General features: G+C 42.8%; 1 protein-coding gene across 1 annotated transcript in view; it reads right to left on the bottom strand.

Moving 5' to 3' along the window:
• The window catches only part of slc25a21 (solute carrier family 25 member 21), a 489,146-nt gene that overhangs the window by 34,672 nt on the left and 440,173 nt on the right, over positions 1 to 14,301 (bottom strand). The window contains exons 7-8 of the mRNA XM_039741079.1: positions 12,278 to 12,385; positions 6,712 to 6,876 (exon numbers count right to left, since the gene is read on the bottom strand). Coding sequence (XP_039597013.1) covers positions 6,712 to 6,876; positions 12,278 to 12,385 — 273 coding nt within the window. The remainder of the gene's footprint in view (positions 1 to 6,711; positions 6,877 to 12,277; positions 12,386 to 14,301) is intronic.

Raw genomic sequence — 14,301 nt, 5'->3', positions numbered from 1 at the left:
AGCAAATCAACAACAGGCTCATAAACATAACAAATGCATCAAAGCTTAGAAAGTTAATCAATTTAATCAAGTGGAAAGCAAAGTGGTACTAGCAAAATGTTTACCCTCAGGGTGATTAGGTCTATAAGTCAGGTGAAGCAATGAGATCATGCAGAGAAAGGCCAAGAGTGAAAAAAAAAATAACAAAAAGCTTTGGACTGACTGCCCTCTTTCGTCTTCTCTGTTCGATATGCGGGTCAGCAGAAAGTGGCAGATGGTAACAAGGGCGCAGTTTGATGAGACTGGGGCGGCACGTAGGAAAGCTTGGCCGGTAAGCTGTGGTAGCAGAGTGCATTTTTTTTTCCTCCTTCTTTTTTTCAGCACTATCTGATTGGCTCCATTTTCACACATGGTCTAAATTGCCAAAGTTCACATTTCCTTGAGGAGGATTTATAAACACAGTTCATGAAGGCAGACTGGTAAAGCATATGGGGATAATTTGTATAATTGGACTCCACATCATACAAGGGTATTACTGTATCAAAATAGCACAGATCCAAAGAGCTCTATTAGCTAATTGGCCAGAATATTTTGCAAATGGCAGTGCCTCCGCCACGCTGCCTCTCTGAAGAGACTCCCAAGGAAAGGCACACAAATGAAGGGCTAATCCCAGTCGCTGGCTTTCTTCTTGAAGCCCTTGACCCTCCCACACCAGCCCCCACTCCGGCAACAGCTTTTTCAAATTGAGGTTCACATGCAGCTACAGTGACTCACAGCTTTCCCCACTTAACAGCCCACAGGCGAGCGGCACTAGCAAGTCGGCCCCTTGCTAAGCGGTGGTTAAGGGCTAAGGAGGCCCCTGAGCAAACTCACCAGCCGGGTTCCTTCTGACTTCCTGAAACGGTGTGGAGAGTCCCAAACAGTGTCACACAGGAACCGGCGAAATCCCCCATCACGGGGACACCAGGGAGCAGCCAAACTAATGGCCATGGAATCCCTGAGCCGTGCATGTAGAACCCTGGTGAGTGCAGCCGGCCATTGCACTGGTGAGCTTGCCGCTCTGGCTTACTTCTTCAAAAAGAATTACCAGGCACTTACAGTTTACGCAAGCACGCTGTATGTGTATGTAGTCAGGAAGAAGTCAGTGTAGGTAGAGAGCGAGAGACACAGCCATGACTGTAATTCAATAAATACTTGTACAAGAGTTGTAGAAGCAATTGTCTTTAATTACAGGATTCCCTTGAGATCAGAGCACGACAGAAGGCCAAGTAACTACATTGGTTAATGCATCCAGAAAACTGTCACCCCCAGGATATAAATTGGCCAGTATTTTTTTTCTTATTAATTGATTTTCCTTTTTCATTTAATAATGTATCCACCATTTTTTATTTAACACATGTTCATGATGATCCTGGTTATGTTTAAATGTACAGCTGTCAACCCAGATCACCAACTACCATGGGTCCTCCTAATAAAGGATTGTCCACTCCTGGCCTGTGCTCCGTTGTCCTCTTTTCTGCCTGTTTTTAACCCTGGCACTCTGTCACAATATACATATGTAAAATAACAATATTCTCAAACCCACTTTATCCCATTTTAGGGTCACCAGCGGCAGAAGACTGAATCAGTAGCATTAGATACAAGTCTGGAATTAACTGGAAGGGTCAACTCAGACAAACAAACCCCACTGACTCATACAGCTCAGAGTTGCTGATTGATTTAACCTGCGTTTCTCCGAGGGATGTGGGAGGAAAACTGGAACACCTGGAGGAAAACCCAAACAGGCACAGGGGAACTGTGCAAACTCCTCATGAATAATAACCAGACAGAACACAGGATCCATGAGGCAGCAGCTCTAACCCTTACACCATCACATAAATATATAGCGCCTTCCATAATGTTGGAGAGAAGTCAAGCAAAATGACACCTTTTATTGGCTAACTAAAAAGATTACAATATGCACGCTTTCGAGGCAACTCAGGCCCCTAAAAGATGTCATTTTGCTTGACTTCTCACTACATTCGTAATGGCTAACATGGCACATCACTCTAGTACTACATAATGTTTGGGACAAAGACGCGCGTTTCCTTCATTTAAACCCTCGGCTCTAACACTGTTCCTGTGTGGTCCTGAGGTGTCACCTGTGGCATTCGGGTCCCAATCCAGGTGGTTTGTCATGTGGTAGGTGCAGCAATGCGCTTTCAGCTCATGCTACCAACCTCTCCTCCACAGTTTAAAATTATATTGCAGTGCACATTGCAGACTTTGATTTAAGGGGATTTGCATACATTTCAGTCACACCATGAAGAAACGGACATCCTGACCCTGCTTGTCACTTCACTCTCTGCCAGTCCCACTCCACTATCCTGGCCACCTGGCTCATTAACCAGTCAAACAGACATTAAAGAATACTCAATCTAATGTAGGGTGTCTTTAGTATTGCTGGCAGTATCTTAATATTCCTATTATTTACTAATTCCCATTAAATAGGAATTTTCCTGTTTGGGACTCTAGTCCTTCTCCATTATTTTATTGTAACAATGCATTAAAGTAAACAGGACAGTTAAACACCGTGGTCAAGGGAAAACACAGGGAATCCCAAAATATGTTTGGATGCCAAATGGGTCACCCCGTTTATTACATGAAAACAGGAACACAATGGTGCAAAACTACTGAAAACAATAGGCAAGGGTTAGTAGAGCAGCTCTGGCATGGCAGAGCTTCAACCTGCAGTCAGCTCTGGTCCAAGTGAGATGTCTCCTTCTGGGGACAGTTGCCTTTTAGGGGATTCCAACCAGGAAAGAGTCGGAGTCAGTTACTCTCCTGGGGTATCAATAATGGATATAATGAGGTTATTAGAAATAAACTTGATGCATTAGGATTAAAAGTCAAGACGGTGGTAAAGAACTTAGGGGTAATTATTGACTCTGACCTGAATTTTAAATCGCATATTAATCAGATCACTAGGACAGCATTTTTTCACTTAAGAAACATAGCAAAAGTTAGACCTCTTATATCATTGAAAGATGCTGAGAAATGAGTTCACGCTTTTGTTTTCAGTCGACTAGATTACTGTAACGCACTCCTGTCAGGACCACCCAAAAAAGACATCAATCGATTGCAACGAGTGCAGAATGGAGCTGCTAGAACCTTAACTAGGAAAAGAAAATCTGAGCACATCTCTCCAGTTTTGATGTCACTACACTGGTTACCTGTGTCATTCAGAATTGACTTTAAAATTCTGCTTATGGTTTATAAAGCCTTACATAATCTCGCTCCATCTTATATATCAGAATGTCTGACACCTTATATTCCAGATTGTAACCTTAGATCCTCAACTGAGTGTCTGCTTAGAATTCCAAGAGCAAAACTTAGAAGAAGTGGTGAAGCGGCCATCTGCTGTTATACACCTCAAATCTGGAATAGCCTGCCAATAGGAATTCACCAACTGCTTTACTTTAACATGGCCTTCTCATAACTCCATTTTAATTTAATCCTGATACTCTGTATTTTCAATGAATTATCATAACTATTCATGGTGGCTCTAAAATTTGTACTGACCCCCTATTCTCTCTGCTGTTCTTTTCCCTGTTTTCTGTGGTGGTGACCTGCACCCCCACCACCTAATCAAAGCACTGTGATGTCCTACATTGATGGATTAAAAGCCAGAAGTCTACATGACCATCGTCATCAAGTCCTTCCATGAGAACCCTAAATACAAAGAGGACTGATCATTTATGTTAGGTAGAATGCCCAAAGGGGGCTGGGTGGTCTCATGCCCTGGAGCCCCTGCAGATTTTATTTTTTTTCTCTCCAGCCGTCTGGAGTTGTTTTTTTTTGGCCATCGGACCTTACTCTTATTCTATGTCAATTAGTGTTGTCTTATTTTAATTCTGACTTTGTCTTTTTTTTCTCTTTTCTTCATCATGTAAAGCACTTTGAGCTACATTATTTGTATGAAAATGTGCTATAGAAATAAATGTTGTTGTTGTTGTTGTATCTACTTGGAACTGTGGGTGAGAAAAGAGATGATGCTGCTAGTGACAGTGTCCCCTCATGTCCCAGAGTGGAAGTACATAGCTTCAACAAGCCTGGAAGCTGATCCTCCAACACGCATACATGATAACGGACACTTCATAATTAATTTTAATACTTTAATTAAAAAGTTATGATTTTTTTTTTACTATTCATGTTTTGTTTGGATCTTTTATGCCCATTTGGGTTTTTCATGCATGAGGAATCCAAAACTGTCGCCAGTTTGTGAGCTTAATTTCAACTAAATTTCCAACACCATTTACTTTTTGATTCCCATTGTTAAGGGATGTGGTCTCTGAGGTCACAGCATTGACACAACAGATTAAAAGGTCAGTGCTGGCATCCCAGCCGAGATTACAGAGACAGACATGACCTTCGTTAGTGCTTTTCTCTTTAGAAGTGTTTCTGATTAATGATCTTTTGGCACTGCAATTTGAGTGCAATTCTTGACATATGTTTTGGTTCTGACGACAGGATTTTAATCCACCCGATTATGAATTTAGTTTTGTTTTGACATTTTTTCTTCTGGTTCAACTCCTGTTTAAAAATGGGGCTTAAACAAAGGGTTTCAATATCTAAATGATCATTTTTTTTGCTAACCACATGCTCAGGTGGAGAGGTTACATTGAACACTTTTTTTTTAGTAATTAATTGGTTGATGCTGATTACTGGCAGAAAAGAAAAGGCCAATTTTTTTCTTTGAACAGTAGACATGACAGAACTGTTTGTTCAGATATCTTATTGTAGCTCTTTACAATATTCTGTGGCAAAAATGGCTGTAGTGCATAGTGTGATGGACAGCGCCCATGGGCTGGCACCCCGTGAAGGATGGGCGTTAGTCCATTTCCTGGCTGGGAAGGAAAAACAGAACATTTCGTGTTTTTTCTAAGAGGTTGGAAAATGTGAAGAGTATGTTGGCATCCTGGTGGGCATGGATTACAGAAAGTTACCCAGATGGGTTGCCAGTGCATTGGAAGGACAAGGGGAGACTATGGGACTTGGCTATGGTATGCTAGATGGCAGCCTTCGGTATCCAAATGTACAATTATTGTGCTGTGAAACAGCTCTGTTGGGTTTTACAACTGCCACCATGGGGCACTATGAGGATTTGTGATCCCTGCTTTTGGGGAAATACACTTGACCTGGAAGTACTTCCAACAGGCTGTGTCCTAGCACCAGAAGTATTCCCGGGTGTAAGACGAAAGAAGTCACTCAACCTCATCTAGACGAGTTAGCATCGGGTGGAAGACAAACTGTCTTAAGAGTTATCCCGTGGGCAGATGAAGTGATAGTTCACACATTATAATGGAGGAATTATCAAACCACCTCCTGGTTTGAAGTTCAGCATCCTATCCTGCACATCAAAAACTGTCACTCTGTGAGTGTGTGCGTGAATGTCGTCTATGTTGAAGTGGTGCTCTGTGCAGGTCTGGTTCCTACCTTGCATCTTTAATATTTAAGAATATTTGGCCCGCCAGCTGAACCCGACACAGACACGCGTGGGAGACAAGTTCACGGCACACAAGTTTTATTTTTCTTTTTCCCTTGTGGGAAATGCCTTTCCCATTCCCCACAAGTCCCGGCACAAGCACTGCACAAACAATTAATCTCTTCCTTTACTCTTTTCCTTTTCCTCCTTCACTCCTCGGGTCAAGCTTCGTTGCTCCTCCTCCCGACTCTGGCTCTCCGAGTAGTGGCTGCTGGCTCCTTTGATAACGCACCCGGAAGTGCTCCAGGTGCTTGATTACTTGTTTCCGGCAGCACGTCCAGGTGTGGCAGAAGAACTGCCCATAAGGGCTCAGCAGTTCCTGTGGATCCCAACAGGGCTACACCATACTTCAACTCCCATGAAGACCCGCAGGAGTCTGAGGCACCGCTGAAAGCCAGGGGTGCTGCCATCTAGCGCCCCGGGGGAGGTAACGCTCTGGCCATGCTTGCTCTCCCAGTCCTCCCAGCATGGAGGCTTTCCAGCTGGGTAAAAGCCCTGGCCGCACGCTACAAATGTAATAACAAAATCTCAGTTCAATGCACTGAACATCAAGTCTTCAAGTTTACCCCACATTTCATTTCCTAGGGAGAGAATTAAATTATATTACAAAACAAAACTTGTTCTCTGTGACATATTGACTGCTGGTTTGTTACGAACGTTTGCTTTCAGAAGCAGAAGGCTTTTCTGTTTCTTTTATCGGATGAAATGTCTTCAGTTTCCAGTCTGAACCAAAACAGCGATGCTCAAGCACTCTCTCATTCCCCAAACCTGCCTAGTCTAACATAAGATCATGTGGATGCAGAGGCTAGGCTGCTGCTTTGGATCTCACCCAGGACAGGTGTAGACAGCGCTAGGCCGACACTTGGTGATTTGTGAATGACAACAAATGAAATCAATTTTAGATATTTTTTTTTAATCTGTCTAGCAATCGTTCTACAAATCTACAGGATCAAAAAGAGGGTCTTATGCGAACTTTACATCAGCAGCATCTAGTGTTTCAACTGAGCAAACAGGCAGTTGTGAATGATAAATGTCTTTCCCTGTTGTCTCTGTAAATGGCTTTTGAGACTATTATTTGGAAGGAAAGGATTTTATGGACAAATGAGAACAACCATTAACTACTGAGGCCAACTGAGCTGTTATCTTTAGCTTTGGCACCACACCATTACAGCCTGGAAACACATTTAGAGGTAAACAGGATAAGTTACCTGATAGACGGGAAAGATGTTCTTGACATTGAAGTAGAAGCCAAAGTAAATCATGTTAAACACACCGTGACGACCCAGGGTGGAAGTCAAGCCCTTGTTGAGTCCCTGCAGTCCGAAGCCATTGGCTTGAACAATTTGTCGCGCCTGGTTAAAAGTGGAGGGTTGCTACAAAAGACAAAAAAAATAAAAAACAAAAACAGGTTCAATATGGCATCCTACCCCAGCTTAACGCACCATCTACAGCAAATTCACTGATGAAGGCTGGAAGAGGTGAGTCTTAAGATGGAAAGTTGTGTCCCAACACAATGTCAATAAAGTAACTTGTCTCTTGTCATTCTTTACGTGTTTTTCTGGTTTTATTCCCTTTAAGTTGAATAGACAAAGTCTGTCTCAGAGATCTTGGCTCAAGTCCCGACTTTGTAAAGACCTTTTTGGAATTTGCATGATCTTCCTGAGACTGTGTGAGTTTTTTCCAGGTATTCTGGTTTCCCTACTATATCCCAAAGATGTGTATGTTCTGTCATTTGGAACAGTGTGAATGTGCAGGTGACGATGCTCTACATTGGACTAGCAACCTGCCCAGGGTTGGTTCTCTGCCACACTAAGCACCAAATGGATACTTGAATTGTTGGATTTAACTCTTTGAGGCCTGAATATTTTTTCCAAAGAACTCATTTTTCTAAAAAGCACACAAAGCAATGGCTTCACACATAAGTCAACATAAAACGTTAGTTGCTATGTGCTGTGGCTGCTGTTGGTGCATGTTGTGCACCTCTGGTGGCAGTGGCTGCGTTGGGGGCACCTCCATGGTCAGCAGGAATGTATGGTGGGCAGCTGCCTGCCTGTTTTCACACAGCTGGTGGGTGACGGTGGCGGTCGCAGTCTGACGCAATCTGGTTTGTACCTCTTGTCATTATTAAGTGGTGGTCCTCCCAGGCAAACACTGCTGTAGGCACATCAGCTACATTAAAGTGTTCAGCTCCACGATCACCTGGGGACCGATCAGATGATGCTGGTACCTCACTTTCATTTTTGATATCTATCTCCAGATCACTTGCACCAAACCAAACCAAAATCCTATTCAACAAAATTACGTAAAACGTCCACGGAGAATTTTGCTTTGCACATTCACGTTGGTCTCATGCCAGATGTCGGTGCCATTTTAGAGGTTGTTTGCTCTTTGCTACTCATGCACGTGTAGGGAATCGAGGTTGAATCAACAAAGCTATGTAACTTTCCTTCTAGCAAATAGGGTCGAACTAAAACGTAAGGGAGAGTTTTGTTGCAGTTTATAGCCAATTGCTGTCCTCCACTCTTGAATTTTGACAATAGTTGACATCAGCCCTGAAAGAGTTAATGAAGTCTGAGGGTTTTATTTTACACTCACTGCGCAAATTATTAGGACTACTACACTAATACTGGAAAGGGACTCCTTTTGCTCTCAAAACAGCCTCAGTTATTTGTAAGGATTTGAGATTCTGGTCCATGATGACATCATTGCATCAAGCAATTTCTACCTACCACATCCACAAGGTGTTCCATTGGATTCAGATCCAGTGACTTGGAAGGTCACTGAAGAACACTGAACTGATTGTCATGTCTGCGAAAACAGTTGGAGGTGACTTTTGCTTTGTGACATGTTGCATTATTATGCTGGAAGTAGCCATTAGAAGATGGGTAGATTGTGGTCATGAAGGGATGCACATGGTCAGCAACAATAATCAAATACTGTTGGCTGTGATGATTGATTAGTATTAATTGGCACTAAGCATGCCAAGAAAACATTCCCTTTATATCACCAACCACCAGCCTGGAACATTGACACAAGGCGGGTTGGGTGAATGGATTCATACTATAGGCACCGAATTCTGAGACAACCAACTGTGCAAATGAGCAGAAATCAAGATTCTTCAGAACAGGCTATGTTCTTCCAATCTTCCGGTTTGGCTTTGGTGAGCCGGTACCCACTGCAGCCTCAGCTTCCTGTTTTTGGCCATGAGTAGTGAAGCCCAAAATGGTCTACTGTTGTTGTAGCCTATCTGCTTCAAGTTTCAAAATGTAGTACATTCCGAGATACTTTAATTCTCACCACTGTTGTATAGAGTGGTTATCTAAATTACCAGTAAATCTTTTTGTTTTCATACCATTCTATGTAAGCTGTAGAGACTGTTGTGTGTGAAAATCCCAGGAAAACAGCAGTTACAGAACTACTCAACCAAGCCTGACCAGGACCAACAGTCCAAGTCACATTTTTTCCCCATTCCGGTGTTTGATGTAAACATTATCTGAAACTCTTGACCTGTATGTGCCGGATTTTATGCATTGCACTGCTGACACATGATTGGATGAATAGATATTTGCACAGATAAGCAGTAGTACTGGAGTTCCTAATAATTTACTCAGTGAACATGTAAGTGTCTCAGATTTCATTGCTCCATTTGACCATTAGTTGAATTTGGGTAAAGGAACCTGTCTTGACAGCACCAGGCCGCCCATGGCTGATAAGAGCCATTCAGTCCATCACAGAACAAACTCATATAATGCTGAGCCAATTTAGAAACAACAACCAACCCGACTGTCTGTCTTTAGATTATGAGAAGAATTCCATGCAAGCCCCTCGCTGAGGAGACCCCAACCAGAAATGTAGTCAGAGCTCAAGGATTTGGAGACCTGCTGTGAGTTTCAGATTTTTTTTTAAATGATTGTCAAATTTAAAAAAAGAAAGAAATAGTATTCACCAGACAACAGTTTTAGTGACCAGGGTGCTTGGTTTCATCCATGATTTATATGATTTTTTATTTTTTTGAAAATCCTAAATTTGAATAATTTACAATGTGTCAATCTGCATGTCACACAGTTTTATTATGTACCATGGCACATGCTTGCTGATCTGATTTTGCTGCAGTAATTCAGGAAAATATAGAATAAGGAAATTTAGATTAGATTAAACTTTATTAATCCCAATGGGAAATTCACATTTGGCTCTGGTGGATGACAACAATGGCACCGTTAGTCCACATTCACACAACTACATTTTAATTTAAAAATGGCCCCATGCACACAGATGTTTTTATATCTATCTCTCTCTCTCTCACTATATATATATATATATATATATATATAATATCCATCCATCCATTTTCTAACCCGCTGAATCCGAATACAGGGTCACGGGGGTCTGCTGGAGCCAATCCCAGCCAACACAGGGCACAAGGCAGGAACCAATCCTGGGCAGGGTGCCAGCCCACCGCAGGACACACACAAACACACCCACACACCAAGCACACACTAGGGCCAATTTAGAATCGCCAATCCACCTAACCGGCATGTCTTTGGATTGTGGGAGGAAACCGGAGCGCCTATATATAATATATATATATTATATTACATTTATGGCATTCGTAGTCTGAAGGATGTTTGCCGACTTGCAGACCAACCACAAGCGTTACCTGGTAGGTAACCACCCATACAATCAGATTGTGATTCAGACTACGAATGCCATGAATGTAATTACCCCGATCTACATACTGTCAAATAAATGAACGACATGCCGTGGCGCAACGAAAAGAGGCTTCGCCTCTAGCGCTGACGTCCGAGGTTCGATCCCCGAGAGGGGGTGCAGTGAGTGTGTACGCCTGATAAGCCCAGAATTAGGGCGAAACACGTGTCGCGTACTCTTTGATTTATTTGACAGTAAACTATTCAACCATATATATATATTGTCGCAGTCGGGGGCGCTAGTGCTCCCTTGAACCCTCAGGTACCATGCCAGACACCAGGTAAAAGTGCAATAATTCTTTGTTTTATTATAATAATTATGTGCACCAAGCACCCCCCCCACTCCACAATACTCAAAAACCAAATACACACAATAATAAATCAATAATCAACAATCCTCTTACTCCCAGATGCATTGCCCTCCTACCACCCAGCTCAGCTCGCCGTCTGGGAGCTCCCTCAGTCCTTTTATACTCCCTGACCCGGAAGTGTTCCTGCCCAATAGTCCACAAGTCCTTATTTCCTTCTGGGTCAGGGTAAATAATATTTTTCTTCACCCCGGAAGCCCGTCGCTCTTCCTGTGACGAACTTCCGGGTCATAGTGCACAAATGAGTCCACTGGCCTCCCGACAGCGACTCCCAGTGGTTCCCAAGGTATCTAGCAGGGCTGTGCATAAAAACTGCATAGTCCATGAGGCCCTGCTGGAATTCAGGGCCCGTCCATGCTTCTCCTGGCGGCCTGGTGGTGAGGGCCAGAATATGAAGCCTGCCATCCACTACAATATATATATATATAAATCCAATATCTGTCCACTTTTCATGAGAGAACTACTTCACGGATTTAGATTGAGTTTTTATCCATAATTTGCTTGAACATTCCGTTGATTTAGCGATTTCTCTCATCGCGCTAAGTAGCATAGTTCGCTTGTGGAACCAATTTATTCACGTGAATCTGAGAGATTGGCTGTGGGCTGAGGGTAGGGGGACGGGGCCCTCCTCACTCACGCATCCGCCTCCATTCAAGTCGCTCTTACTCTCGCCACATGTTGGAGCGTACCTTGCCTCCTCTCAGCTAGCGACAACTGTTCAACAGGCATTATCATCTACAGATTGTTAAGGAGTAACAGTTGACATTTTTGAGAGAGAGATCAGAGCTACGTGTGTTTTAAAGGGTAGCTGCTGATTGACACAGATATCACGGCCACATGCTTTGCTATCCCCACAGGTTGTCAAAATGAAATAATACTGATTACCCACTATGGACAACAAGGGACGACATACGTCTACCCCACCAAGGACTCTAAAAGGACTTTGACTGGCACTGCCATTGCCCTTTAGCAGAAGTGACCATACTTGATGCAGAATATACAATGCATGTGCATGTACAATTTAAAATATATGATAAATATTCATTTTCATCTTATTTATTTATTTACTTCTGAAAAATAACAATGCCATTGTTTCAACCTCTAAAACTCCTAATGCTATCCTCCATGTTCCTTTTGCCTACCATTCCGCATTTCTGTAGTATTTTGCAAATCCATGCGTACTATTTTAAGAACGCTCTTGTGGAGGGACCCGAACCCAAAAAAATTTAAATATTTACAACAAGAACATAATAGATGGAGCCTTTCAACTAGTATTGTGCCAGTTTAAGGCAAATAAAGCTTATTTTTTACTATGAAATTATTAAGAGTGCGTTTTTATTAGCCCAGGTTCCTCGTCAACAGCACATGTACATTTTTATCATAGCCAGATGCAGTGAGGAGACAAAAAGGGACTGAAAGTGTTTCTACCCATAGGGGCATTAGGGGAAGCATGACAGAGGCCACCAAGCAGGGCTTCCCTTGACTTGTGCCCCCGCACTACTCATTCTTCTCTTCCTCTCTTTCAGTATGTCTTGAATTATAGCGAGAGAGAGCTGATGTTAGAGTAAGCTTAATAGCAATGTAGTTGCTGAAGCTCCTGAATGCAGTGGGTCTGTTTGCAGAACTCCTGTCCATTACAAAACATTTGGCAGCCATCGTCAGTAGTTCTCTGGCACAGATGTTGCCATATGGACACTCACCTCAGCGTATGCATGTCGATTTGCCTGCAGACTGACTTTCACCACTTCAAAGGGGTTGACGACAATAGCTTCGGTCAGGCCAGCTCCCAGTCCTGCCACTGAAAGTGCCTGAAGAGAGCACAGTTTGAAACATGAACAGAAAAACAGAAGAAAGGGATGATCTAACAATTACTAAGCTGTTGTCATTATTATTATTGCATAAGTAGAAATGCACATTATAAGAGGTTGCACTGATAGAGTGAGTTGCCGCACCCGCCACACTGCAAACGACCTCAGGATCCCAAATTAGGACCCGAGTTCAATTGGAATGGACATTATATGAGTAAATTAAATTGAAATTGGCACCTGTGAGATAGGGCGGCACAGTAAGGAGACCTGAGTTCGCTTCCCGGGTCCTCCCTGCGTGGAGTTTGTATGTTCTCCCCGTGTCTGCATGGGTTTTTTGCTGGGTGCTCCGGTTTCCTCCCACAGTCCAAGGACATGCAAGTTAGGTGCATTGGTGGTCCTAAATTGTCCCTAGTGTGTGCTTGGTGTGTGTGTGTGCCCTGCATGGGCTGGCACCCTGAGTTGGCTGGGAATGGCTCCAGCAGGCCCCCGTAACCCTGTGTTAGGATATAACGGGTTGGATAATGACTGACTGACCGACTAGTGAGATACTGTGACAAATCTGAAGCTCCTCACAATTCAGCTCTTAAAAGAGAGCAAAGTAAGGTTCCCATGAAAGGAAGTGGTGCCAATGTCACTCTATGAAGGGAAGACTAGTTAAATATGTCATTTGTGGTTAAAAAGGGATAAGCCTGGCATCTCAGTCAGGAATTTACATCATCTGCAATTCCAGTATAAAGGTGAAAATATTTCAATTCTTTCAGATTTAGAAATTGTCACAAACGTGCATGTGTGAGTAGGTGGCATTCAAAGAGCTTGTGTGTTGTCGATAGTTCCACTCTGAGGTGAGAGGGGGGTGCTGGTAATCACACCTTGTCCTTCATCATCCATAGACCAGAAGCTCAGAATGTCGAGGACCCGTGAGGTCATTTCCTGTTCCACCTCTCAGACCCGCTTCTTCCTGCCCATAAGACATAAATCCCTCCACCTGCCATCATGGTGGTGGCTCACTAGATAGACTCACGTCTGGGAAGATACTCTCTTTTCAACTTGCTATCTATACATATTATTGAACCAACCCAATTTAAGGGGCTCACTGGCTGCTGCCCTAACTCTTTTTTTTTTTTACTTTGTTCATTTTTCCAAATTATGATAGGAATACAATCTGAAAAAAGAAAAATCAACTGGTGAATACTTTCTGAAGGTGCTGTATTTTTACATTAGGAGCACAGGTCAGTTTAGAAAATTGCACAGTGGGGACCGGACAATCAGCCCTGAAGTTTAAAGTCAGGCATTCTAACAACATAAAAATATGTTTCAAATATGCACATCATTTGCAACTTCTGAAAGTGATGAATTGTTTTGATTCAAGCTCAAATAGTTTTGGGATCATTGATTAAACTGTAATCAAGAGTGATGGTATATTTCTCTGTAAACCTTGATGGCAAAAGAAAAGCAGTTTGACTGCAATTATGAGTATGGGCAGGCTGGAAAGACTGAGAGACAACTATATGACAAGTGAGGTACAGTCAAAAATTGAAGTCAATTTTGCATACTGGATAGCAAAAAACAAGAACTGCTACTATGCAAATGGATGGCAGTTCTTAGGTGTGACGGCCGTAATTGTTTCTTATCTGTCAGTTTAGTGTGTCATTCTCAAATAAGCTGCGCCACTTCATTTGGGCAAACATGGGTCAGTTGAGACCAACAGGCATGTCCTTCTTAAGAGACAGATGCTGCCGGTGAAAAACCAAAGTGGCAGAGGTTTAGAAACCACACATTAGGAGTAGGTAACATTAAAAATGGAGAGGGTGAAATGGTTCAGTGAACCTTCATTAATCGGACAAAGGTCAAAACTTCAGCAGCATTAGCAAGATCCTAAGGAATCTGGGGAACAGTCAAAACTTGAACAGGATGGT

The sequence above is a fragment of the Polypterus senegalus genome, chromosome 18, assembly GCF_016835505.1.
Source record: "Polypterus senegalus isolate Bchr_013 chromosome 18, ASM1683550v1, whole genome shotgun sequence".
NCBI lineage: Eukaryota > Metazoa > Chordata > Cladistia > Polypteriformes > Polypteridae > Polypterus > Polypterus senegalus.
This window is presented reverse-complemented; position numbering and strand designations above follow the sequence as displayed.